We start from the raw sequence: 26,883 nt of genomic DNA, 5'->3' as shown, positions 1-26,883 counted from the left end.
GATGGGGCCACTTGTAGGTTGGAGACCCGTGTAGGATGAAGCCCCGAGTAGGATCGGGCCTGGTGTAGGACGAAGCCCTCATAGGATGGGGCCCCGTGTAGCATGAAGTCCCGTGTAGCATGAAGTCCCGGGTAGCATGAAGTCCCGTGTAGCATGAAGTCCCGTGTAGCATGAAGCCCCTGTAGGATGGGTCCCCGTGTAGGATGAAGCCCTTGTAGGATGAGGCCCTGTGTAGGATGGGACTCCATTTAGGATGGGACCCCGTGTAGTATGGGGCCCCGTGTAGGATCAAGCCCCATGTAGGATGGTGCCCTGTGTAGGATGGGGCCCCATGTAGGATGGGGCCCTTGTAGGATGGGACCCTGTGTAGGATGGGGTCCCGTGTAGGATGAAGCCTTTGTAGGATGCGACCCTGTGTAGGATGAAGCCCTGTGTAGGGTGGGGCCCTGTTAGGATGAAGACCCGTGTAGGATGGGGCCCCGTGTAGGATGAGACCCTATGTAGGATGAACCCCCGTGTAGGATGGGGCCCCGTGTAGGATGAGACCCCGTGTAGGATGGGCCCCGTGTAGGCTGAAGCCCCACGTAGGATGAAGCCCATTGTAAAATGGGGTCCCGTGTAGGATGAAGCCCCGTGTAGGCTGAAGCCCCGTGTAGGATGGGACCCTGTGTAGGATGGGGCCCTGCTATGGGTTGGTTTCCCAACTGTCAGGTGGAGGTGCGTGTAGGCTGGGGTGCTGAGGATAGTAGTCTCACCATTTTTCAGGGCAGGTCTCTGCAGGTGGTGGCGGAGCTGGGGGAGGGCTTGGCCAGTTGTCACTTGGGAGCTGGTTGGGAGGCTGGCATCCAGCCCTAATGCCCAGCCCTGTACTCTCTCCATCCTCCGGCCACCTCCCTCACAGGCCCTGCAGGGCCTAGAGGGACCAGGGCCCTAGGGCTCCTGCTCTCACTAGAGAGGCAGAAGAGAGGCCCCCATGCCCACTGCAGTGGTGGTTGTTTAGGGGAGGAGTCCTGCCCAACCTGAGGACTGAGTCAGGGGACAGGTGGTCTCTAGCTTCAAAGAATCCCGGAGGGCTCACAGCGGGTGGTGCCTGTCGAGGGGGCAGGGTGGCACCCAGGCTTGGAGTCTGTGCTCAGCCTGTGGGCCTCAGCCACCCCGATGCTCCAGCACTAACCCTGCTGCCGGCCCCACCGCCTGGCTCCCACCGGCCTGGGGTCCCAATGCCGCCCCCTTCTTTCCGGGGCCCCTGGGGCTGATGCAGGGCCCCCAGTAGGGCACTTAGCGTTCCCCAAGGGCTGCTGGCCAGGGAGTGGCCGTCCAGTCCTCTCAAGGGCCCCCAAACAAGGCTGGCCCTTCTGCAGGTGACACCCAGCGGGTGCAGGGAGGGGGCCTGTGAGCCCCCAGGGAGATACTGTAACTATTCGTGAAACAGAACCAACCCTGGTCCCTCGGGGCTCACCTGCGAACTCAGGAATCTGTGAGTCCTCCACTTCAAACAGCAGCTCGTCGTGAATCTGGGCAACCAACCTGCAAGACATGCGGCGGAGGGAGTCGCCCCCGTGCGCGGGCCTTCCGTGCTCTGTCCCTGCCTGTGACAAGGGGCGCGTGGGGGGCATGTGCACACGGGCACGAGGGGCGCTGCCCGGTGCTGGCCAATCCGCCTAGGTTTTGGCACAAGGTGCCCGTGAGGATGTGGCTCAGTGGGGAGTGGGAGGACCCAGGCAGGGGCTGGTGGGCGGGGGTCACGGCACCGTCACCAGGACAGCCTGCAGGAGGGGGAGAACACAGGTTAGAATGATGGATTGGAGGCAGAGGGCCCAGGATAAGAGGGTCCGGGCGACCCCCTGCCCCCCACCCCCGCAACCTGGGGAGCCTGACGAGGACACGGTGGGGCTGAGCATTTTGAGGAAGAAGAGCCCCCCTTGGACCATCGCGGGGGCAGGGACCCTGACAGGCCTCTACTCGAGGCCATTCTGCAGGCACAAGACCCCAGCATGTCCCTGCTCCTGGGTCCTGGCCCACGGCCTGGGCACCTTGCTGCTGCCCTCCTGGCCACTCCCTGTCCCCGAGACACCACGCTCCCCGCCCGGGTCTGGGCCCAGGGCTGAGCTCCAGGGGAGGAGTCAGCACTCACTCCAGCCCCCTCCGCTGGGCGAGTCCTTGCTCGGTGCCCCACTTCTCTGAGCCCCCTCAGGCACCCCCTTGAAGGGTGTCTGTCCCCACCTGCCTCTGGGTGAGGAAGAGAGGGGGTGTGTGAACGCTGCAGTGGAAGGAGGTGTGTAGGCAACAAAGGTGCTGCTGAGGGGCAGGGCTCCTGGGAGGACGTAGACTCAAGCGCCAGGGACGGGCGGGTGTGCATGTGTGCACGGGGTGGGGATGGAGGAGGGGGACACCCCAGGGATCGGCCCTGGAAGCTCTTCCTTGGCCGCACAGAACACGGTCTGCAAGGATCTGGCCAGCATGGGGCAGGCGTGCCCCGCGCTTAGAAGGTAGGATCTGGGGGCTTCCCTGGTGGCCCAGTGGTTAAGAATCCGCCTGCCAATGCAGGGGACAGGGGTTCAAGCGCTGGTTGGGGAGGATTCCACATGCTGCGGAGCAACTAAGCCCGTGCGCCTCAACTACTGAGCCTGCGCTTTAGAGCCCGCGAGCCACAACTACTGAGCCTGCGAGCCACAACTACTGAAGCCCGCGCGCCTAGAGCCCATGCTCTGCAACACAAGAAGCCACCGCAATGAGAAGCCCGCGGCACCGCAATGAAGAGTAGCCCCTGCTCACCGCAACCAGAGAAAGCCCGCGTGCAGCAACGAAGACCCAACACAGCCAACAATAAATAAATAAAATAAATAAACTGATTTAAAAAAAGAAGGTAGGATCTGGGTTGGCTTCTGACACCTGCTGGGGGCTGTGACCCCAGACCCAGTGCCAGCCCCTCCCTGGGGCGGACGAAGGAGGCTCGCCCTGTGCACTCAGGGAGGGGGGAGGCGTGGTGCAGGATGGTCTTGAGGGCCTGTAGCCCTCAGGGAAGGAGGGTAGGCATGTGGGGGCGAGGGGGGGGCGTGTGCTCTGCCCTCTGTGAGACCTGGTCTCTGCCTCCAGGACCCTGCTTCCGAGGGAAGGGGCCATGTCCTGTCCTTGTCACCGTACAGCCTGTGCACAGCAGGCACAGGGCTTGCAGACAGAGGCAGCGCCTGGCAGAGCTGTGGGCCCAGGGGCACCAGGGAGCTGGGGCTGCACGGGGAGGTGAGGCGAGGCCCCCGGACAGGGGTCACCACAGTGGTGAGCCTGGCCGGGGGCAGGGAGCAGTCTTCAAGCCCAGTGCAGAGACGGATTGTGCCGGCGCTTTCAGGAGCTGTGCAGGACTGTGTAACGGAGAAGCACAGGGCTCTACCCCGAACCACTCTCCCCCTTTCTCTGTTGCTGGGTCGGGGGGAGATGAGGCTGCGTTCCCAGCCACCTGCGGTGGGTACCCCGCAGCTCCCAGGAAGGCTCCGGAAAGGGCTGACATGCGGGGGGGCGGGGGCGGGCACCCTTTCTATCACCGCTACTCTCTCCCTCTGCCTGCTACGCGTTGCGATCGCTGGAGTGGCCACCCCCGTCAAGGCACCAAGAGGGAAGCGGCCAGGGAGCCAGAGGGACCTCAGTCCTGCCGCCCTGAGCCTCTGAACCAAAGGCCGCACCTGGACTCCTCACGATGGGGGGAAGCCCGCCTTTAAGTCTGAGCTGCTGTGAGCAGCCGTAGCCCATGCTGCTCGTGGGAGTGAATCCCCAGGGCATGCTGGGTCCAGCCCAGGCAGCAGGCTGCTGGCCGGCAGACCCCCGCAGTCCCCCCAGGGAGGGGGCCTGTATTTTACGCGCAGCCTCTGGCCAAGGGCTCTCGGCACCGTCCTCCGGGCAGCCAGACCGGGCTGGCAGCATTGGCATTTACTTTCTTAAACTGACTTCTAGGCCTCTGGCGGGGTCTTAGGCTCCCAAGGGGACTTAGTTTTCCAATGGGCAGAAACCACAGAATAGGCACTTGTAACTTTTTCCAGATTTAGCAGGAAGAGTTTTCATACTTTTTGAAATTACATTGTGAAATTCTGAGTTGCTGGCGTGGCAGCAACCTAAGAATAGGTTTGAATCGTTAGTCACTCACACACCACTCTCACAGCTGACTGCGATATTACCATATCTCCAGTTGGAAACTGGGGCGCAGGAAATGCACACGAGGCGCCCAGGTGGGGCAGGTGAACACAGGTGTCAGACCCGTTGTTTCCCAGGAAGCGAGCTGATGGCTGAGGAACTTCCCGTCCCTTTGTCCTGCGCGGACAGGCCGCACATAACCGCGCTCTCGTGGGGACACTCCTGGAGAGCCTCACCTCACCTCCTGGCGGTGGCCCGGCCGGCCATGGCTGCCTGGGGCAGCTCCCTTCCAGGTGCCCTCAGCTCTGAGCACGCCGTGAGGACTCATCTGAGAGCACAGGCGCCCGGTGGCTGAGCCCCGGGCCTTCCCGCGGCCTGGCCACAGACCTTGAGAGACACGGCGAGGCCCCACGCCCCTGCCGTTATGCTGTCGTCCTGACCTGCGCAGGTGACCACAGACGGCCACTCTGGGAGCTTGGTCTCTGTGCCCCCGCGGTCCCTCTGTGCTTTTGTTAACTGCTCTGCGTCCTTCCTGCTGGACCAGCGTGGTGTCCTCCCGCCCCCAAAGGCCCAGCCTCCCATCCGTCCACTCCGGCCAGCGGCTGCTGTGGTCCAGGCCATGGTCCAGGGGCTTGCTGGCTGCCCCAGCCTTGCTTCCCATACGTCCTCAAGGGCCCAGGCGCTGGAGAGCCCTCTCCACCTGCTGCCCTGTCACCGCGGGAAGACCAGGGCCTGCTGCCCCCATGTCCCTCGAGGCCGCTCCTCGCTGCTTGGCTGGTCCTGTTGCCTCCCCTGGGCCCCGGGCACCTTCTCTGCCCCTTCCTGAGATGGGGAGAGCAAGAGCCCACATGCCGGGCTGGGCCTGACCACAGATGCCCTCGGGTTGCTGCCAGGTGGGCAGAGGGCAGAGGGCTGCCTGTGTGGTGAGATGACCCTGCCGTCCTGTAACCACGGGCAAAGGAGCAGGGGAAGTGTCCTCTGAGGCTGCCACGCCGTCCAGTGGGCAAGCAGTGGGGCTGCGGTCCTCTGCACGAGCCCAGGGCGAGGAGAATCTGCAGCGTGCCGCGGGGCCCGGTGCTGGTCTAGCTCTGGTGATTTTGGCCGTGTTACACCACGCTCTCGGGTTCCCTTCTCTACATGCAGGTGTTGGAATCGACAGCCTCCAAAGCTTTTTTCCAGCCCCAACATGGTCTGAAACCCAGAAGGGCCTGTCGTGGGGGTCCCACGTCGGAAGAGAGGAGGCCGCTCCGCTGACAGCTCAGCGCGAGGCCAAGTGAGCTCTCGGCCAACGGCAGCGCTTGGGGTCACGAGCCCCCTGGCCTTCCTTCCCCAGCCCGTGGGCAGTGAGTGGAGGCCGTCCTGTGGCTCCAGCCCGCGGGGCACTTCGGGGCGACTGGACCAGGTGCCAGGAGCCCCAGGGACGCGTTCCAGTCACGTTGCTTCAGGCGGATACCAGCTCACGCGTGGCCTGTGTCTGCCCCCCACGACGCCGTCCTAGACCTTTCCTGCCACTCCAGGGAGAACAACTCAAGTTCACATGCACAGTGTGGACGGCCGTGTTCCACACTGGCCTGCTTCGGTTTCTGAAATGGCATGAAGCGGTTAACGTGTTCTGTTATGAAACGCGTTTCCTGAAGACAACACAGTGCTGGCAACAGGGATGGCCACCGGGTTTCTGAATTCCTGGATGACGACTGTCACCAGAAAGCCCCAGACCCTCATATGCCACTTCCCTTACCCATCCTACAGAAACCGGAGATGGACCAGACCTCCTAGACACAAGACATCGCGGACGCAGAACAACCGGTGCTAGCGCAGGCCCCACACACCCTCACGCATTTTACCCTCAGAAAAGACACAAGTGAACAGGATGCATGGATTCAGGAGCCAAGCAGAAAGCCACGAGGAACCCTGGATGGAAGAGGCGTCTGGCCTCGGCGTGTGCGTGTTGGGGTGGGGGACGGCCGGCAGGAGAGACCCAGCGAGAGGAGAGCATTTCCCACTCGGCTCCTGCCCCCTCACCTCCCGCAGCTGCTGCAGAAACCGGAGACAGCAGCCCAGACGCCAGCGCAGCTACCGCAGGGCACCTGGGGCAGCGCTTATATCCTGCCGGGTCTCGGGCTCCTCACCCTCTGCCCTTCCTCCCAGCCCTGGGGTGACAGCCTGGGGTGTGGTTGCTCCTTCCCGGGGGTGTAAGGTGAACCACGGACCAGAGGAAGTGCCCGGTGCAGGGGCTGTAAAGGTGGAGGCCGACAGCGGTGGAACCTGGGAAAGCCTTCTCCGCTCTCCTTTACTAGGACACGACCCCGCATTCCCAGGCCAGGACCTTTGCCCGGGACACACTTCTCTACAAAGTTGCTGAAACTGCCAAAAGAATGTAGGCTAAAACATCAAAACGAACAGGAGGAAACATCTGAAGAAGTAAAGGCAGAAGCTCGTTAAGGAAAGATGAAAGATCTCAGGCAAGGAAAAAGTCCCATGCCTTGAGAATGTAAAATAGTATCAGAAGCCAAGAGAAAACCATAAGCTCACATGGAAGAGGGTGGCCACAGGCCAGCAGGCCCCTGTGTCCCAAAGGTGGCGGGAGGAGGGTCCAGCTGTCCTCTGTGCTGGTGACGCCCCGTAGGGATGCGGGGGAGTGAGCAGACACCCCTCAGGGTGGGGCCCGTGAGACCACTTAACGCTTCATAAATTTTCACCACCTAACCCGCCATGAGCTTCCTTCCCAGGTGCAGACAGGCTGACGCCCGGGAAGGGCTCCTTAGCAGGCAGGCCCACGCTGGCCCACACGTGGAGCCTGGGAGGGCCCGGAGGGGTGGCAAACGGACATGGAGACCAAGGAGGGAGGGAGGCAGACCTCCTGGGGTCGGACATACTCACTTCTCTGGGGAGCCCAGGTGGGATCCTGGGATTCGGGAGGAGAACCCACCCCCTCCCGCCTGCACCCAGGCCAGGACCTTGGGCGGCCCGAGGGGTGGTTCTGGGCCAGCAGAGCCTGGGACGAGCACGCCTGGTCACCCAGACACCCGAACACTCCCTCTGCTCGGGGGGTGTGCCCAGGAGAGCCACCGAGGCAGACGTGGAGCCTGGCGAGAGCCTTCGGGGCGGGGATGGCAGCAGAAGCCGGGCCCCCGGCTCACTTATCAGGGGCTGGGAGCGGACGCAGTGTGGAGCCCCGTGTCCTGTCTGAGGGGCCGCGGGGCCCACCCAACTCTGAGGCGGGCAGCTGCGTGTGTACCCCTGGGGCTGTGCCCGAAGGGGTTCGGGCTCACCGAGGGGAGACACATTTCTGCACCAGGCAACCTGGGGAGACTCAGCGTGCTCCGGGGTGAGCGGGCCCTTGGCCGCCTTGCTCAGCCCCAGCTGGGAACAAAGCGTTCTCCTGGGAGTGCTGGGAGCACCTTGGCTCAAGCGGGTCCCTCCGTGGGGGTCAGTGAGCTTGTCAGGTCCGAGACCCGGAGGGAACTGGCCAGCGTGACTTCGCTTCCAGGAGGCGTCTGCCCGTGGGCCAACGCAGAACAGCAGGCCGCCCACCCGAGCCCTGGGGAGGGCAGGTCTGCGCCCTGGGCTGGGCCTGGGCCGGCTGGCGCTCACTCACTGACCTGGCCGTCAGGATGGGGGACGTGGCCACTGCTGTGAAGAGGTGGATCATGGCCATCTTGCAGAGGTCCGCGGCCGAGCCTGTGAGGCACAAAGGGCGCTGGTTCATGAACAGTGTGAGGCCCGGGGCCCCGCAGCCCTGCAAGCCCAGGTGGGCTGTCTGAATTTTCTACACTGCGTAACGCATGACCCCACACCCAGCAGGGGAGAACCACAAGGATCTACCATCTCTCAGTTCTTGCATGTGTGGCTGGGCCTTTGCTCAGGGTCTCACAGCCTGAGGTCAGTGTGGACCTGGCTATATCCTCACCTGGGGCTCCACTAAGGAAGCCCCACTTTCAGATGACCTCAGGTTGCCAGCAAAATTCATTTCCTTGCAGTCACATGACTGGGGTTCCCGTTTCCTGGTGGCTGTGACTCTCAGGTCTGTGCCACGGGCCCTCTCCCCAGCGTGTTTGCCCCTCCACGGCCAGAATCTCTGACTCTGACCCCTAAACGTTCTTTCAAGGGTCCACCTGATCAGCTCAGGCCCACCTGGGATGTCCCCTTCTGATGCACTCAAGTCAGCTGACTGGGGACCCTACACCTGCCGTATAACACGACCTGCCCCTGGGAGCAGTGTCTCAGCATGCTCACAGGTTCTGACCACACCTGGGCTGTGCCCGCTGCACCAGCCAATAGGATGACGGAGCCCGGACGGCGGCCATGGGCTCAGCCCCCACTCCCTCGGCCCTCCCGCTGTGCAGCCCTTGAACCTGGCAGAACCTCAGCCTCCCAGTGTGTGGAGTGGGGCTATGATACGGGCTTCTAGGACTTGGGCGGGATCAATCACATGGTCAGTCAGGCACTCTGGAGGTGCTGGCCAGCGTAGGGGACACGCTTGTTCCAGCGCCAGGCAAACAGTGGGTGTCTCAACAACCGGTTTGGATCACGGGAAACAGACTGAAGTTCAGGTTTCCTTTCCTGGCTTTAGGCTGCTCTAGCTGTTCAAGGCTCCTGAGGTTCATGAAGAAATAAAAGGCCCCAGTCAGTGGGCCGCCTTCCTCCACTGCAGGGCTACTCTTCCCACGAGCGCGGCAGGAATGCTGGACGTGCAAGTCTGGTCTCTGCGACTGACCTGCCGGCCGCGAGGGGTCTCAGCGCCACGGGGACCCTCTGCCGGGGCTGGGATGTCGGGAAGCTTGCTACTTTGGGAGGAGGGGCAGAGCCAAGAGAGAGGAGGTGAGGGGGCGGGGGAAGCAGATCGCAGGTGGGGTGGGATGAGGGAGCAGGCCTGCTGGGCCCTGTGTCTGCCCAGGTGGAGGGACAGCTCCCTGGTGGGCACCGGCTCAGCTCAGCACGGGCAACGGCAGGTCACTTGTCCTGTGCTGTCCTGGCTCAGCTGGGAGATCACCTCTCCGGGGGAGCTCGAAGCGTGGCCAGGCCTCCTGGTCAGCTCCCCACGTGGAGAGGTCGGCGTGCAGTTTTTTCTCCAAACCAGCTTCAAAGCCGCCTTGCACACGCCTCAGGGACAGAGGCGGGTGGTCGTGAGCCAACCACGGCCTTGCGTGAGAGAGCCGGCCTGAGACGCAGAGCCCTCTCCGGGTTGGAGGCTGTCACTGTGCTCTGCTCTCGTCTGGGTGGTCACCCCGGGGCAGGACCCGGGAAGATGCTACACTGAGCCCAGAGCCGGCCCCAGCCGTCCTCCCGCAGCTGCCACCCCCTCTCCTGCTCGCCAAGGCTGAGCATAGCCGGGCAGCGCTGCCACACCGGCCTCTCTGCAGCACTCGCTGGGGACTTGGCCTTCCTGCTCCACCATCCACGCCTCGCACTCCGCGTCTGCTGGGCCCGGGCCACCCTCCTGCTGCAGAAACCCCTCTGGGGCTGGGGTCCTACCTCCAGTCTTCATCTCTGGGCCCAGGGACCTTGGTTCTCCATCCGTGACCACTGGGGTCACAGCTGGGGACGCTGCCCGACCCCCAGGCCCCCAAGGCCTCATCAGGACAGCGCCGAGCGCCGCCTCACACCTGCCCTCCACGCAGAGACTGTTGCTTTGGCCATTCTAAGGAAGACTGACGGACTCGTGGTGGGTGCGCTGGGGTTCGGACGCCTGCCAAGGATGAGGGCTGTGGCGGAGAGAGCAGGCCGAGGGTCAAGGGACTGAGCTCCAGGTCTGGCCCTGGCGCCGGCCGGATGACCTCCTGGAGCCTGTCTCCCGTCTGGCCTCGTGGGGCGCGTCGCAGTCAGGAAGGGGACCAGGTGCTGAGCACCTGCCCTGCGGCTCCCAGCAGTAACCGCCAGGAGGACGAGAGCAGGATATACCCTGGCACTAATCTCCTGCGGCTGAAAACCGAGAAGCAGAGGGGCTCTGGCACCTTGCACCACAAAGTTCACCGCCTGCCGCTCTGCTTGAGCCCGGAGCTGCGGGTCGCGTGCACGGATCCTCGGCAGCGGCCTCCTCCTGCCCATGATGGACACCACGTAGCCTGCGTTACGTGAAGGAAGAGCAAGATGAGAGCGGCAGTGAGCGGGCGGTGCGGCGCCCCGCTGGACCCTCCCCTTTGTGGGCACAGCTGCTCTCAGATTAGGTCCTGGGGCCCCGCGGGCACCCTCCCTGCTGCAGCCAGAGCAGCAGCGCCGGAGCTCCGCCCTGAGGCCTCTGGGTCTGTCTCTAGGGCAGGTGGGTTCTGTGGTGGGAAAGCAAGGACAGCAGCAGAGTGGCCTTTGCTTGCCTGGTGGCATGTTTTGCACACTTTCTAACTCCTAGCTGTGCTTAGATCTGATGTAGGACAGGAAGGGCGGTTTTTACACTATAAAGGTGAAAAACCACTTGTGGTTCTTGGGGACAGAAATAATTCTGGACAGTGTGGCAGCTGGAATGGGGGAGAAAAGCATTAATCCTTAGTTCACTCAAGGAGGGGTCGATGGTCTGTGTCAGAGACCACATCCCTACACAGGAGGGCACATCCGAGCTTCGTGGGGCCCAAAGCTTCCAGAATTTGCGGTCCTCTTTAAGAAAATGAATGCAGAGGTGCTGCAATGGTTATGTTCCTGACCAGTGAGAACTCTGGTTTTACTAGGTGTTGGTAAGAACTAGATCCCCAACTTACACGTTATGTGTCTGAGGATTGGAAGAATTTCTCACATATGCAATAATTATAAAAATGACAGTGTATTAAGCACCTGCTACAATGCCAGGCAACGTATAATTAAAGTCCCCTAACAGTGACAGGCAGCGAGAACAGGGAGAGCCGTGCTTCTGACTGGCACATTCCAGTCTCTGCCTCTGTGCGTGTCTGGCGATTTTTCCTTTTTTTTAATGAATTTATTTATTTATTTATTTTTGGCCGCGTTGGGTCTTCGTTGCTGCGTGCGGGCTTACTCTACTTGTGGCGAGTGGGAGCTACTCTTCGTTGCGGTGCACGGGCTTCTCATTGCGGTGGCTTCTCTTGTGGCGGAGCACAGGCTCTAGGTGTGTGGGCTTCAGTAGTTGTGGCACACAGGCTCAGTAGTTGTGGCGCACAGGCTTAGTTGCTCCGCGGCATGTGGGATCTTCCCAGATCAGGGCTCGAACCCATGTCCCCTGCATTGGCAGGTGGATTCTTAACCACTGCGCTACCAGGGAAGGCCTGTCTAGTGATTTTTGACTGGGTGCTGGGTATTGTGTGTTTTATGTTGTTCAGTGCTGGGGTTTGGTGTTTTCCTTTCAAGAGTGTTAGGCAGGCCTAAGGTACTTGCAGATCGCCTGATCCTTTTGAGGCCCACTTTTAAGCTTTGTTAGGGTGGGTTTAGACCTACTGCTGACCTACTGCTGAAGTGTTACCCTTCTGGAGTCTCCACGGAACGTCTCAGATGTCCAGTGAGCACCCTCCATTCCAATGGTGAGAACCCAGGCATCCCCCGGCCCCATGTGAACTCAGATCGTTCAGCCTGCTGCTCCCCAGAAACGACTCTGCCTAGTCCTGTGGAGTTCCACTCTCTGCACGTGTATCTTAGTATTAAGGACAGACAGCGGACTCCTCTGAAGGTTTATGGAGACTTTTTCTCTATAACTTCCTCCTCTCTGATATTCTACCTTGCAAGATCCAGTTGCCTTTGCCTCCCCAGACCCAATCCTTGTCTCCTCAACTCAGCGAGGGCACGGTAATCTGCTTGGGCTCCCCTCCTGCACGATGGTCTATGGCCCTAGACACAGGGTGTCAGAGGGCTCCCCTCCTTTGCTTCTGTTCTATCAGAGACCAGAGTAATACACTGCCTATGATCCAGTGTCTGGAACAGTTGCTTCATATATTTTGCCCAGTTTTCTAGTTGTTTATGGTGGGAGGAAAGTCTGAACTTCTTTGTGGCCCGAAGTAGAAGCCCCTGGTTCCATACATGTCAAGTCTTGTTTCCAAGGCTCGCGGTGCTGGCGATTATAGTTCCCGTTCACACTGCGAGATGACCTCTGGCCCCGCACCTTCCTGTTACTGCACTCGGGAAGTGGGAAGGCATGGAAGGAATGCTCCCGGAAGCCATCCCTGTGCCAGGACGGCTAGCACCCCTCAACCATGCATGGAAAGAGCAACAAACCTCAGGAATACCCACACTGAGATCCGAACTAAATGAGTCACCAATTTGACTTCCCCTTAAGCCGGATTCAAAAAATAGCTGTGGCCACGGCAATGCCACATACCACGGAGAGGAGTACGGTGGAGGACGGTGGAGGACGGTGGAGGGGAAGAGACAGCGTCTTAGTCAATCGCAGTTAAAGTACCCTGCTTTTGCCAATTTTACGAAAGATGTGACCACGTGAACACACTGCAGGGCTCCTCCCGGGGCCTGGGAGGAGGGGCCCACAAGGAGGACCCTGAACTTACAGCTTCGTCAACGTCATGGTCAACCCGCCTGGCCCGCCTGGCCCCCCCCGCCCCGGGCAGGTCAGTGAGCCTGCAGGGAGAGCGCAGGCTCACACCGCCTCCTTCCCTCCTCGCCCTGCCGTCTGCCTCTCACCAGTGGTCCCCCTCCATCCCACCCCGCGGGAGTTCCTGAGCTAACAGCCGCGTCACTGCTCCCAGGTGCTGGCTCTGATCAGCTCCCCTCCCGATCTCTTTTCCACACTCTTGCTGGAACAATCTGCGAAAAATGAAACCCAGGTTCTTTTCGTGAGCTGTGTAGTGCTGTGCAGAGTCTGGGCGCACACCTGCCTCCTCCTGGCCCCCGCCCCTCCCTGCCGGCTCTCCTTGGTCTCTCACCTGGTCTTGCTCGGGTGTCACCTCTTTTTGTGTCACTGTGGCCGACAGTCCCCAGGGCTGCCCTCTGCTGCTCTCTGCCCAGTGCCCCGGGATTCTTCCACACCCAGGATCCCATCTTTCTGACACTGTCTGGATGTACTTGCTCACTTGTGGGTTACGTTTCCCTGGATCGTGTCTCCAGGAGAGCCAGGAGCTCCTATCCCTGGTGCCAACACAGTGCCTGACACGGGTAGGCACCCAACAAACGTCTGTAGCATAATTTAATGACAGTTGAGCATCTGCCCAGAAACGTAATTGCTGCGTCAAACGGCACTCATGCTTCACGCTGGCAAGCGTAAAGCTCCACGGCCCTTCGAGAAAGTTAAATGCAGGGCAGGGATGCAGAGCCGTGCAGCAGAGAGGCACTGGAGGGGCCGAGCTGCCTGGGGTGGGTCCCGGCCTGGCACCGCCTGTTTTGTTAGCTGTGTGAACTCAGGAAGCTACTTGACCTCTCGGGGCTCATTTTCTTCACCTGTAAAGCAGGGTAACGACGCGACCCGAGCTTCTGAGTTGCAGCGAGGATGACGTAGGCGGTTACGGGCAGCCGTGGACACCACGCTGTGCGGCACGAGGGCCTGCGTCCGATTGTCCCTCCTCCCGCAGTGACCCTGGCTCCGTGCACTCAGCAGCGCTGGGTTCTATCATTGTTTTCACATTTCATAATTGATAGTATTTTATTTTTCCCAAGTGTGGGGCCCCAGCGAGGAGGCTGCAGGCGTCGACCCGGGCTGTGCAGCCTCCGCACGGCTCACCCCCAGGCCCAGGAGCCGAGGCCCGTGAGATGCTCACTGGGGGATAGAAACGGTTTCCCGGCTTTCTCGAGCCCCCAGGAGGCTGCAGGAGCTGAGCGCTGACCCCGCACAGGCTGCTGTCGGGATGTGCGGCCAGGCCCGGGGGAGCCTGCGGGGCCGCCCTGCACTCACGGGCTCCCGAGAGAAAGGTCATCAGTGAGCCCCCGGGAGGATCCCGGGCCCCGCGGGATGTGCCAGGCCTCCGCGATCCCGCGTGCGCTCACTCTCCGCTTGCTCTGTGGCGACCACTGCTCTCTGTTCCGCGTCTGCTTCATGAGCTTCTTCTCCTACATTGATTTCCTTCCTTCTTGCTTCTTTAATCTACTCTGCTGCTCTTTCCCAAATGTCTTGTGCTGAATACAGTCATTTATGTTCAGAAATTTTTCTTTCTTTTTAAAACACTCTTTTAAAGAATTCCTTCATCTCTAAGTGAAGGTCAGCTTGGCCATGTCTTACAGTTTTTCACTGAGGTACTTATACTGTCATTTATTGCTAAAATGCTTGTCATTTGCTTGGGACTTCTTTTTAAAATCTTAAATCATTTAGGAGTGCAATGATTTTTCCAAATAGGCAGATGGATGGATGGCCACACGTATTGATATAAACTACCTTTTTATTCCACTGTGGTCACAGAACATGTTCTATTTGATATTCTTTGAAATCTGTGACCAAATTGTGGCGAAATTTTGTAGATATCCCACATGCTTTTCCTAAGAACATAGTTCCCCATGTTTAGGTGCAGGATATCTCTCTCTGTGTATCTATCCATCTATCATTTCTAACTCAAGCTTAGTATTGTTGCTTCAAGAAGAGCCTGGCTCTGGACCCTCCTTACGTGGAGCCTTTTGGTCCCATTTACCCAGCAGGGGCTGGATGCTCACCCGGTCCCCACCCACCCAGCCCCCATCAACCCACCACCCTCCCCTCTGTTCACCCACCCACTGGAGGAGCAGGGCCTGGGAGACCACCTGGCTACTGCAGAGAGGGCACGGGAGAGGGAGGGGGACCTGCCGATGGCTTTGGCAGCAGCTGGCTGACCTGTCTGGTGACACCGGGCAATGGTTGCTTGGGTGAAGTCCTTGACTTTCTTGTACTTCTGCAAAAAGCTCTCCAAAAACTGGGCCGCTTCCTGAACAGGAACTCCAAGGCAAGCAGCAAGCCGCTCCTTCCCTGTGTAAGCAGAAGCGCGATCAGAGGCCAGCCTCTCACCCAGCGGGTTCCAGGGACACAGGCCACCAGGCAGGGACCACCACACGTGGAAGTGAGCCCACAGAAGGGATCTTGGAAGACTCGGTGCGTCAAGGCCCAACTGGCACCACTGGTCTCTTCTGATTGGTCAGGATGGTGTTGGCTTTGGCTTTACACACCAAGTGCTCGGTGCCGGCCAGCCTGGACGGGAGCCTGTTAAACATTTATTTGTTCAACAATGTTGACTGAGGGCCTGGCAGGTGCTGCAGGTGAAGCCCTGGATGAAGGAGTTGTAGCCCCTGCTTGCAGCCTGCCCAGAAGGGGGCCTGTTTCCAGAACTGGGGGAGGCTGGAGAGGGCCGGCGAATAAAAGAGGAAGGGAAGTTTCCAGTGCCAAAATATGAGGAGCTCCCATCCTTGGAATGTTTTTTTGAGACAAAAACTTTTGGTCCAGACCAATATTTGGTTCCTAGAGGGCGCAGGTGTTCTGGAGAAGTTTTTATAGCAAGATCTCTAGTCAGGATGACTCCTGAGTTCCAGGATGACGCCCCGAGTTCCAGGAAACACCCGGGTTCCAGGATGGCACCCCGAGTTCCAGGATGACATCCCGAATTCCAGGACGGCACCCGAGTTCTAGGATGACACTCAAGCTCTAGGCTGGCACCCCGAGTTCCAGGATGGCACCCGAGTTCTAGGCCGGCTCCCTGAGTTCCAGGATGGCACCCCGAGTTCTAGGACAACACCCCGAGTTCCAGGATGGCACCCGAGTTCTAGGATGACACCCAAGCTCTCGGCCAGCACCCCGAGTTCCAGGATGGCACCCCAAGTTCCAGGATGACACCCGAGTTCTAGGATGACACCCAAGCTCTAGGCCGGCACCCCGAGTTCCAGAATGGCACCCAAGTTCTGGGTTGGCACCCTGAGTTCCAGGATGGCACCCGAGTTCTAGGATGACACCCAAGCTCTAGGCTGGCACCCCGAGTTCCAGGATGGCACCTGAGTTCTAGGATGACACCCAAGCTCTAGGCCGGCACCCCGAGTTCCAGGATGGCACCCCGAGTTCTAGGCCAGCACACTGAGTTCCAGGACGGCACCCCGAGTTCTAGGACAACACCCAAGTTCCAGGATGACAGCCTGAGTTTCAGGACGACACCCGAGTTCTAGGCCAGCACCCCGAGTTCCAGGATGGCACCCGAGTTCTAGGCTGGCACCCCGAGTTCCAGGATGGCACACGAGTTCTAGGCCAGCACCCTGAGTTCCAGGATGGCACTCGAGTTCTAGGATGACACCCAAGTTCTAGGCCAGTGCCCTGAGTTCCAGGATGGCACCCCGAGTTCTAGGATGACACCTGAGTTCCAGGATGGCATGCTGAGTTCTAGGCTGGCACCCCAAGTTCCAGGATGGCACCCCGAGTTCTAGGATGACACCCCGAGTTCCAGGATGGCAGCCCGAGTTCTAGGCCGGCACCCCAAGTTCCAGGATGGCACCCGAGTTCTAGGATGGCACCCGAGTTCTAGGATGACACCCAAGCTCTAGGCTGGCACCCCGAGTTCTAGGATGGCACCCCGAGTTCCAGGACGACACGCAAGTTGCAATCGACTCCAGGTCCCGGGAAACCACTTGTTCGCTTTCTATCAGTGCAGATTTTCTTTTCATTATTTTTTGTGGTAAAATATATATAACATAAAGTATGCCATACTGTAAATTAATTTTGAGTGTTCCAGAATTTCATATAAATGGTGTAATAAATTATTTACTATAAATACTCCTTTGTATCCGGCTGTCTTCTTTCATTTGCCATAATGTTTTGAGTTTCATCCATGTTGACAGCTGTATCAATAGTTTGTTGCTCTTTTAAAAATTGAAGTGTAGCTGATTTATAATATTGTGTTATTTCAGGTGTACAGCAAAGTGATTCAGTTACACACATCTTTTCTATTGAGTATGGAGCGGTTATCCTCTTTCTTCATATGTTTAGTAATTTTGGATTGTATTCTGGCTATTGTATTATAAATGATATGTTGTAGACACTCTAGATCCTGTTATGTTTCTCTCAGCAGTGCTGATTTAAAAAAAACTTCAAACTTTGTCCCCCTGCAGTGAGCAGCAGCTGAAAGCTCGCATCAATCCTTTCAGCAGTAGCTGGGCTGTTTGAAGTCTTCCCTTTTCACGCACAGTCAGGGGTCAGCCAGAGATCTGGGCAGAGTTCAAGCCCAGAATTCGGGGTTCGCCTTTGACTCTCCTCTTTCTGAGATTTCTCCCTTCACTTTCCAGATTCACTGGCTACCCTGACCTCTGTCCTCTGCTTTTTTTTTTTCCCAATTAATTAATTAATTTTAATTTTTGGCTACTTTCGGTCTTCATTGCTGCGCGCAGGCTTTCTCTAGTTGTGGCGAGCGGGGGCTACTCTTTATCGCGGTGCGTGGGCTTCTCGTTGCAGTGGCTTCTCTTGTTGCAGAGCACGGGCTCTAAGTGCATGGGCTTCAGTAGTTGTGGCATGTGGGCTCAGTAGTTGTGTCGCACAGGCTTAGTTGCTCCGTGGTATGTGGGATCTTCCTGGACCAGGGCTTGAACCCATGTCCCCTGCATTGTCAGGTGGATTCTTAACCACTGTGCCACCAAGGAAGCCCCTGTCTTCTGCTTCTTGAAGCCAGTAAGACCCTGGATTTCTGTCGGAGTTTTAGCCACACACAGCACGGACAGAGGCTTGCCTTCAGGTGAAGAGCTACAAAACGGGAAACTCACCCTGTGCTATTCCTTCCTTCCAAGTGTTAGCCCACCTCCAATTTCTGTCTGCTTCTGGTCACTTTTCAGTACCTTTAGGTAGTTGTTTATTATACTTTAGCATACTTTCTAGTTGATATCTGTGAGAGGGTGGTCTGATCGGAGTGCCATGGCCACTGCCGGAAGTCACATTTCTCCTTCTGTGTCTACAGCTGAGAAGGAATTCCTTTCCCTTCCTCTGTAGAGCTGTTGGGATATCCCAAGGTCTCTGCACAGGAAGAAAGCCTGCTTCCGAGAGAAGCCGGTGATGTGGCAACTCTGAGAGAAGCAGAGATGGGCTGAGCCGGAGACCGAGGGTCCGGTCACTTCTCCAGGCCCTGGTCCTTATTCCCCATGCCCTTGCCGGGGGGTCTGTCACACTCTAAGGCCAATGTGCCCCTGCCCCCCAAGTAGGACAATGTTTGGCTCTGTGAGGGCTTCTGTTCTGTGCTTCGTGTTCATGGGTCCCCACTTCCGACACAACTTCCCTTCACACTTTGATTCAACTGATCAGGTTCCTGCTGTTTCAGTTGTGAAAATGCAGGCCTGTCTCCGTGGGTGCACCCCTGGGAGCACGGATCCCCTTGGCGGGAGCGCGAGGTGCCCCCACCTCATAGGTCCCAGGTGAACATACAGTTTGGCTTTCCCCACAGAGGGCTAATTGCCTGCTGTGTGTGTGTGTGTGTGCGTGTGTGTGTGTGTGTGTGGTACAATTTTAAGCTTAGGAAGGAAATCTTCACTGCCTTTCCTCCACGTGCTCTTTGCCCCATGCTGAACTACAACAGCTTCTCACTCTTGTTTACAGCTCCAGGGCCTCATGAGAGCCTGGCACTCGTGGGGCTCCAGGGATGCTGGCACAGGCCTGACTGGCTCCTGCACATCCTTTAAAACTCAGCCCGGGCTGGCGAGGGGCCTCCCCTGGGCTCAGCAGTCGTGCTGGACGTCGCCGATCACTCAGCCGTCCCCGCAGGCCTGCTCGTGCGTCTCATCGGACAAACGTCAGCCCCTCGGAGCAGGAGCCCTGGGGCCCGGCACACGGTGCACACCGGCGACGGGACGTGGGGTGAGCTTAAGATGCGGCAGCAGCTTGAGGAGAAGCAAGGGTCAAACTGACTCTAAGAGTAGCAGGAGCTCAGAGCAGGACGGGAGGAGCAGGGGTTTCTTCCCGGAGGAGGCGCCTGCTGTCAGCGGGCCTGGGCAGGCACAGTGCTGGGCAGGCGGCTGAGCCCAGTGGGCTGAGGGCAGCAGTGAGCCCAGGGCCTGCGCTCCGGGCCGAGGTCTGCAGGCGGGAGGGCACTCCCATTTCGTGGGGGACAGGTCTCTGGTGGCAGAGGCCTGGCGGCTCCCAAGCCCTGGGGAGAGGGGCTGAGGGAGGCATGGGGACCAGGCTGCCCGCGGGCTGGGGGTGCGTCTTCTCGCTTGTCCCGGTCCTGCTCTCCCTCTACGGCCTTTTGTCATCCTCACAACGACCACGACCCCGAAGCCAGGCCGGGGCCATGTGCCCCCAGCACCCAGAGCAGCCGCTTCCAGACCCCTCGTGTTTAGGTGAAATCACAGCATTGCAACCCACAGGAGCCAGGCAGTTGAAAGCTTCTCTGCTGAGTTTCCAAAGGGCCCCAGCAGCCCAGGACGCCCGGCCTTTCAGGAGACGAAGGCCCCGCTTCACCCACGAGGCAGACGCAGCCCGACAGGTGCACAGAAGCCCGCTGTCAGGTGGCGACGGGAGCGGCAGACACAAGGCCCGGGGTGGGAACCCTGTCACCGTCAGGGCTCAAAGCAGCGGCTAATGACTCATTGCTCATTTACAAACTGGAGCTCTTTTCCTCCCCAGAAAATAACAAAGTGAATACTCCAGAAGGTGCCAGACCGACAGGAGCGAAGACTGACTCTGGGTGCAACGGAGAGCGGGGGCAGGGGCGAGGCCCGCCGGCCAGAGACTGGAGCCAAAGCGCCCCTGCCCGAGTCCTGGCTGAGACCACAGCCCTGGCAGGTTTGAAGCGGGTTCCAGACTCATCATAAGCAGGTCGGTCACTCATGGTCCGAGAAGAGGCACTTTGGAAGCAGGTCATACGGCACCGCAGTCACACTGGAGAAGCCCAAGGTGGCTCCTACCTACAGCTGACTACGTTTGCCCAGGATTTTGCGCTGGCAGCTCTTCCCTGAACGAACACAGGGTTCCTACGGCAGGGGGGGACCCTCTTCTCCGTGTCTCTACACGAGCCCTGCTCCTCAAAGTGGAACTGATCCAGGAGGGGCCTACACAGGCCTGGCCGCCAGGCCACAGCCTCTCCTGACCCCCTCCCTCAACTCCCGAGGGGCGTCAGGCCCACTGATGCAGCAAGACCGAGAAGGAGAAAGAATTTAAAAAGCCCAGAGAACCCACGGTCAGGAAGGGAGAGGAGAGGGCGGGAGAGGGGACGGGAGCAGGTTGCTCTGCCTTGGGTTCTGGGGCTGGAAAAGGGGAGGGGAATAGGGTGACAACAGAGGGCTCCTGGAGCATCTCAAAGCACAGGAGTGGTCCCCAGCAGGTGGTGTGATGTGGGGTTGGGGGAGGCTTTGGTCGGCCCTCACTTCTGCACGTCTACTCTCCGTGCAAAGGTTGCTGGGAGCCCTGAGGGTTAAGGGCGTGAGTGGTCTGACTAGAGTCTGGTGCATCACAAATACCATCAACATGTGTGTAAATAGCGGCACACAGGGACGCACAAAATGAGCTCCATGGGCTGAGAGTGATTTCTGTAAGTCACAGCCACATTTCAACGCAGGTGCACGACTAGAGCCACCTCCGCCTGGCCTACAGGTGACACCGAGGCCTCAGGCCTACCCGCAGCCTACCTGCTCCATAGACCACCGAGTACACCACCTTCTTGGTCTGCTCCCTGTCTGCGTGCGTCACACGTTCTGGGGAAATGTCCTTCCTACACGGAAAGATGGCATGTTGTCAGGCACATTGGCACCTGTCTGCAGAGGTCCTCAAGGGTCCAGACCACACGCATCCCCTCACACCCCAAGAACCACTTCAAGGTCAGGCCTGTAGTACGGTAGGGGAGACAGTCAGCATCTAAAGCATCCGTGTCAGCCTGGCCCCTCCGAACAGATGCCAGCCAGGTTCTGGGGTACCCACACCCAAAACCAAAAAGCGGCTCCACCACCGGAGTGCCAGGCAGACAGGAGGAAGCCTGGGGCCTGGGGCCTGCCTGTGGGTGCTGCAGTAGGGGCTGGCTTCTGGACCTTCTGCAGGATTGGATAAGCAGCCTGTGCCTTGCCTCCTACAGAAGGAAGGTCCCTGTCCTGGCGTTCAGACAGAAAAAGAACCAACTCCACACCCCCCAGCGTGCAGTCATGCCGCTCTGCAAAGATTAAAGCTGAGCCTGAGGAAGCACAGGGGCCGGCGGGCACCCGGGGCCCTCCTCCTTGCTAGGCCATCCTCGCCCAGCCATGCGCACACCCCAAGTCTCCCTGATGGAGTGAGCATGTCAGATTAGCAGAGACAGAGAGAGAGAAAAGGAAGAAAAAGGAGCCAGAAAAAGGAGCCTGTCCAACCTCAGTGGGCAGCTCTGTGCTGGGCCCTCTTGCAGTGCTGGCCTTCACTCGTGGCCACGGCGTGAAGCTTAGGATCTGTTCAGGGATTCGGAGTGTACGGGCTGCCCTGGGCCTGCATGTGGCTTCTAGGTTTCCCGGTATGCACGGGGCTTTGAATGCCCTATTTCCCAAAGACCCTCTCTCCCCAGCTTTTCCTCCCAAGCTTTCGGGCTCTTATTTGCCTCGACTGAGGTCTTTTGTGGTTGACATTAGGATGTTTTCCAGCAACGCGGCCACTTTTCTGACTGGAGACAGTTCCGAGATGGGGAAACAATGCCCGTGTCAGTCCTTCGGGCAGCCCCCAGACGAGTTAGAACAGATACACACTATTCTTTGTGAATAAGGTCTGTCCCTGGAAGCAGGGACAGGGTCCCACTCTGGGCAGGAGGCTGCTGAGTCGTGGGAGTGGTGAGGGCCGAATGAAAACCCCACAGAGCCCTCCTAACTGTTTTCAGTTGCTTTTTTCTTGATTCAGAACTTGCTTGGTTGCTGTAAACTGCTGACTGTTTTTCAGCATTCTGACAAAGTTGGTTCTAACAGTTTTTGCTTGATTTTTGGATGTTTCTGTTGGTGGACAGGCCCTCAGAGCTGCCTGCTTCACCATTTTCATTGATGTCCTAGAGTTCATTCATTTTACCACCTGATTTTAAAGTACTGATGCATTTCTTTTTGTCCTTTTCCTTCTGTGTTAAGCTATTTTGCCCACTTTTTAAAAGCCCACCCTTGAACTTGGTATTGTCAACAGCTGTATTTAGATAAGAAGCAAAACACCAAAATGCACCCAAGCCCAGAACAAATGTGTGTCAACCCCTATGTCACCAGCCGCCCTTGGTCCTCACTGAACTGCCTTTATTTTGGAAATCCCACAGGCCCTCCAAACCTGCTCAGGAAAGACATTGCTGAAAAGCTTACCTAAGACTAGCTTCCCCGTTACCTGCTCAGGGCCACCTGCAGTGACGGCAGATGAGGGCTCGGCCCAAACAAATGGGTCTGGCGACACTGCAGGGAGGGGACAAGGGAGGCATTTTGGAGCATGTGCCCCTCGACCAAACCACACTAGGGACCCCCTTAGCTCTATCTGGGGCTGGAAAGTTGTCTGAGGGAGCAGCATTAACTCTCCTGGGACTTGCTTCTTCCCAGAACCAAAGTGTGACAGAATGAATAGATGCTAGGGACATATATCGGACATCATGTTCCGATAACAGAGAACATGCTTTCTCCTTGAGCACATGGGGCACACGCACAATAACACATCATGCACCAGGGCACACAAAAAACCTCAAAAGGCTGCACATAGTAGGAATATTAAAATAACACTCTGATCACAGTACAAGAAAACTAGAAATTAAAGACAAAAACAAAATCCCAAAAGCCCATCTAGCTAGGAATAAAACAGAAAACACTTCTATCAGTCAACTTTTGATTGAAGAGAAATATAAACAGAAATCACATAGTTTCTAATGAGAACACCCTATGTCAGAAACAATGGATTACATTAAAACAGTGAGGAAATTTCATAACCCTAAATGCCTATATTAATAAAAATGAAAGAATAAAAGTATATGAATTAAATAAACACAAGGGAAAAAAACAAGAAAATCAAAAGAATACACAAGCAGTGAAATAATAAAGCTAGAATAAAGATGGGAGCAGAAATTAATGAGAAAAAGAAATTAAGTAGAGAACAGCAAAACAGATCATTAGGAAATAAAAATCCTAGTTCTTATAGAAAATAAACAAACCGTTAGCTAGTTTAATCAAAAGGGCAAACACAGATATACAAAATAAGAAACAATGGGGGAAAGTAGCAGCAGATATGTAGGAAGTTAAAAAAAAAACCTTAAAAATTATTTTGCACAATGCTATGCAAGTACATTTTAAAACCCAGGTGAAACGGACAATTTCTTAAGAAAACACAGTTATAAAAACTGACTCCAGTAGAGATGAAAGTTAAACAGACCAATGTCTATAGAAGAAATAGAGAAAATTATTAAGGAACTATCCCACAAAAACACCAGGCTAAGATGCTTTCAAAGGAGAATTCTATCAAACCTTTAGAGACCAGAGAGTCCCCATGCTGTACAAATTGTTTCAGAGTGTAGAAAATGAACAAAAACTTCCAAATTAATTTTATTAAGAAAGTATAACAGTTATACCAAAACATGATAAAGATAGCATAAAAAAGGAAAACTATAGACTTATACTGCCTACGAATATTGATTTTTTTCTTTAAAAATCTTAAAATTTATTCAAAATATAAAATTTATGAATATTGATTGATGTAATAATCTTAAATAGAATATTTGCAAACAGAGTCCAACTCCACATTAAGAAAATAGCACCTGGGCTTCCCTGGTGGCGCAGTGGTTGAGAATCTGCCTGCCAATGCGGGGGACACGGGTTCGGGCCCTGGTCTGGGAAGATCCCACATGCCGCGGAGCGGCTGGGCCCGTGAGCCACAAATACTGAGCCTGCGCGTCTGGAGCCTGTGCTCTGCAACAAGAGAGGCCGCGATAATGAGAGGCCCGCGCTTGCCGCAACTAGAGAAAGCCCTCGCACAGAAACAAAGACCCAACACAGCCATAAATAAAATAAATAAATATACTTTAAAAAAAAAAAAAAGAAAATAGCATCTCACGGCCAAGCAGAGTTTATACCAGGTAAGCAAGGCTGGTTCAGTGTTAGGAAGTCCATTAATATAATTCACCACATGAATACGACTAAGGAGAAAACTACATGATCATCTACATTGTTGCTGAAAAAAAACCCGTGACAAAATCCAACTCCAATCCAATCCAATCCTACTCCTAGGAAAAACTCTTGAGAAAATAGGAATAGCTGGATACTTCCTTAAACTTACAAAGCAACACACCTCACTCCTAAAGCTAGCTTCTTATCCTGAGGAAGCTCCACGGCAAGGATGCCCACTACCTCCACTATTTAACATTGTTCTGAAAGCATAGTTGATCCTCAAAGAACACAGGTTTCAACTTTGTGGGTCCACTTATATGTATATTTTTTTCAATAAATAGAGTGAAAATTTTTTTGGAGATTTGCAACAATTTGAAAAACCCGGAGATGAACTTTGTAGCCTGAATATTGAAAAATATTAAGAAAAGGTTAGGTGTGTCATGAATGCATAAAATACATGTAGATAATAATTTAGTTTATCATTTACTACCATAAAATGGGCACAAATCTATTATTAAATGTTAAAATTTATCAAAACGTAAGCACACAAACACAGAACGTACACGGTGCCGTTGACAGACAAACGTGAAGCTGCAGTATGAAATCATCCCTGCATGAATGAACTGCGGTGCACCCTGCGCTGCCATTAACGATTTCCTGGTCTCCTCCTGTTGCTACTGTGCTGAGCTCAAGTGTTTCAAGTGTCCACTTAAAATGCCCCGTGACGCTGGTCACTTCCACGTGAGGAGTTTGTCTCTCCAGTAAATCGGGAATCGCAGTAGGGAGTGATCTCTCATGGTCCTCACACATCTTTCATCATGTTTAGTGCCATATCGTAGACCCTCAATAACACCATGGAGCCCATACGAAGTGCCACTAGTGCTGCTGGAAGTGCTCCCAAGAAGCAGAGAAAAGTGACGTTATGAGAAAAAGTTGAATTGCATGATATGTACAGTAGATCGAGGTCTGCAGCTGCGGTTGCCGCCATTTCAAGATAAATGAATTCAGCCTAAGGACCATTGTAAGAAAACAAAAGGAAATTCGTGAAGCAGTTGCTGCAGCTATGCCAGCAGGCACAAAAACCTTGGACTTTTTGCAAAATACCTCTTTATCTTGTATTGAAAATGCACCTTTTATGTGGGTGCAGGATTGCCATAGACTCTAATATGATTCAAGAAAAAGTGAAGTCATTACATGACAACTTAAAGCAAAAGGAAGGTGAAGGATCTAAAGCTGGAGAATTTAATGCCAGCAAAAGACGGTTTAATAATTTTAGTAAAAGGATTGGCTTTAAACATGTAAAGATAACAGGAGAAGCAGCTTCTGCTGACCAAGAGGCAGCAGACGAGGTCCTAGACGCTGTTAAGAAAATCACTGGGGAGAAAGGATATCTGCCTGAACAGGTTTGTAATGCAGATGAAAGTGCCTTATTCTGGAAAAAAGTGCCACAAAGGGCACTCACCAGTAAAGAGGAAGTGAACAGCAGGATTTAAGGCAGGAAGGGAAGGGCTGACTCCTGTTTTGTACGAGTGCAGTCAGGTTTATGGTCAGGACTGCCCTCCACCGTTCACGCTGTTGACCCCCGAGCCTTAAAGGGAGAAGATGAACAGCAGCTGTCAGTCTTTTGGTTGGACAAGAAGAAGGCCTGGACAAGGAGAGCCCTTTTTCGGGATTGGTTCCATCAGTGCTTTGTCCCTGAAGTTAGGAAGTATCTTGCCAAGAAGGGACTGCCTTTAAAGTTCTTTTGATACTGGGCAATGCCCTCCTGGCCACCCAGAACTCCATGGGTGCAACCCCGAAGGTGTCAAAGTGGTCTACTTGCCCCCGGACACAACGTCTCTATTTAGCTTCTAGATCAGGGGCCATAAGGACCTTTGAGGCTCATTATACACGGTGCTCTATGGAAAGGATCGTCAATGCTATGGAAGGGAACCCTGATAGAGACAACATCATGACAGCCTGGAAGGGTTACACCACTGAAGATGCCATCATTGTTACAGAAAAGCTGTGAAAGCCGTCAAGCCCCAAACAATAAAATCCTGCTGGAAAAAACTGTGACCAGGTGTTGTGTATGACTTCACAGGATTTACGGTGGAGCCCGTCAAGGAAATCATGAAAGAAATTGTGAGCCGGGCAAAAAAAGGTGGGGGGTGAAGGGTTTCAAGATACGGATCTTGGAGAAATTCAAGAGCTGACAGACACCACACCAGAGAAGTGAACAGAAGACAACTCGATGAAGATGAGAGCTTCCCCAGCAGCGCCAGCCGAAGAGGAAGACATAGAAGAAGCAGCGCCAGGAACAAACTGACGTTAGATGACCTGGCAGAAGGGCTCCGATATTCCAGACTGCTTTTGACTTCTTTAGTGACGTGAACCCCTCTATGAAACTGAAGCAAATGCTGGAAGAAGGATTGGTGCCATATAGAAACATCTTTAGAGAAATGAAAAAGCAGGAAAGTCAGGCAGAGATTACGCTGTATCTCCGTGATGTTACACTGGGTGTACCTGCCTCTCCTGCCTCCCCCCTGCCCACCTCTGCCACCCTAGACAGCAAGATAACCCTCCCCGCCACCGCCCCCCCCAGATCACTCAGCGTGAGGACGATGAGGACGCAGACCGTGTGATGATCCACCTCCACTCACTGAACAGTGAATCATCGTCATCCACACAGTTAATCAACGTATCTGTTGTGTGTGTGTGTCTTTGTGCTCATTACATCTTCCCGTTATTCTTTTAGTATCTGTAAAGATTATGCTGATGTACTTTTTTTTTTTTTTTTTTTTTTTGGCCACGCTGCACAGCTTGCGGGATCCTGGTTCCCCGACCCGGGATCAAACCCGCGCCCCCTGCAGTGGAAGCACGGAGTCCCAACCACTGGACCGCCAGGGAAGTCCCCTGATG

General features: G+C 55.9%; 1 protein-coding gene across 1 annotated transcript in view; it reads right to left on the bottom strand.

The window, feature by feature from the left end:
- POLN (DNA polymerase nu) overlaps nt 1-26,883 on the bottom strand; it is a 128,083-nt gene that overhangs the window by 4,004 nt on the left and 97,196 nt on the right. Inside the window, exons 13-17 of the mRNA XM_036852270.1 lie at nt 20,545-20,627; nt 14,801-14,932; nt 10,077-10,187; nt 7,725-7,803; nt 1,460-1,527 (exon numbers count right to left, since the gene is read on the bottom strand). Coding sequence (XP_036708165.1) covers nt 1,460-1,527; nt 7,725-7,803; nt 10,077-10,187; nt 14,801-14,932; nt 20,545-20,627 — 473 coding nt within the window. The remainder of the gene's footprint in view (nt 1-1,459; nt 1,528-7,724; nt 7,804-10,076; nt 10,188-14,800; nt 14,933-20,544; nt 20,628-26,883) is intronic.

The sequence above is a fragment of the Balaenoptera musculus genome, chromosome 5, assembly GCF_009873245.2.
Source record: "Balaenoptera musculus isolate JJ_BM4_2016_0621 chromosome 5, mBalMus1.pri.v3, whole genome shotgun sequence".
In the NCBI taxonomy this organism is placed as follows: Eukaryota; Metazoa; Chordata; class Mammalia; order Artiodactyla; family Balaenopteridae; genus Balaenoptera; species Balaenoptera musculus.
This window is presented reverse-complemented; position numbering and strand designations above follow the sequence as displayed.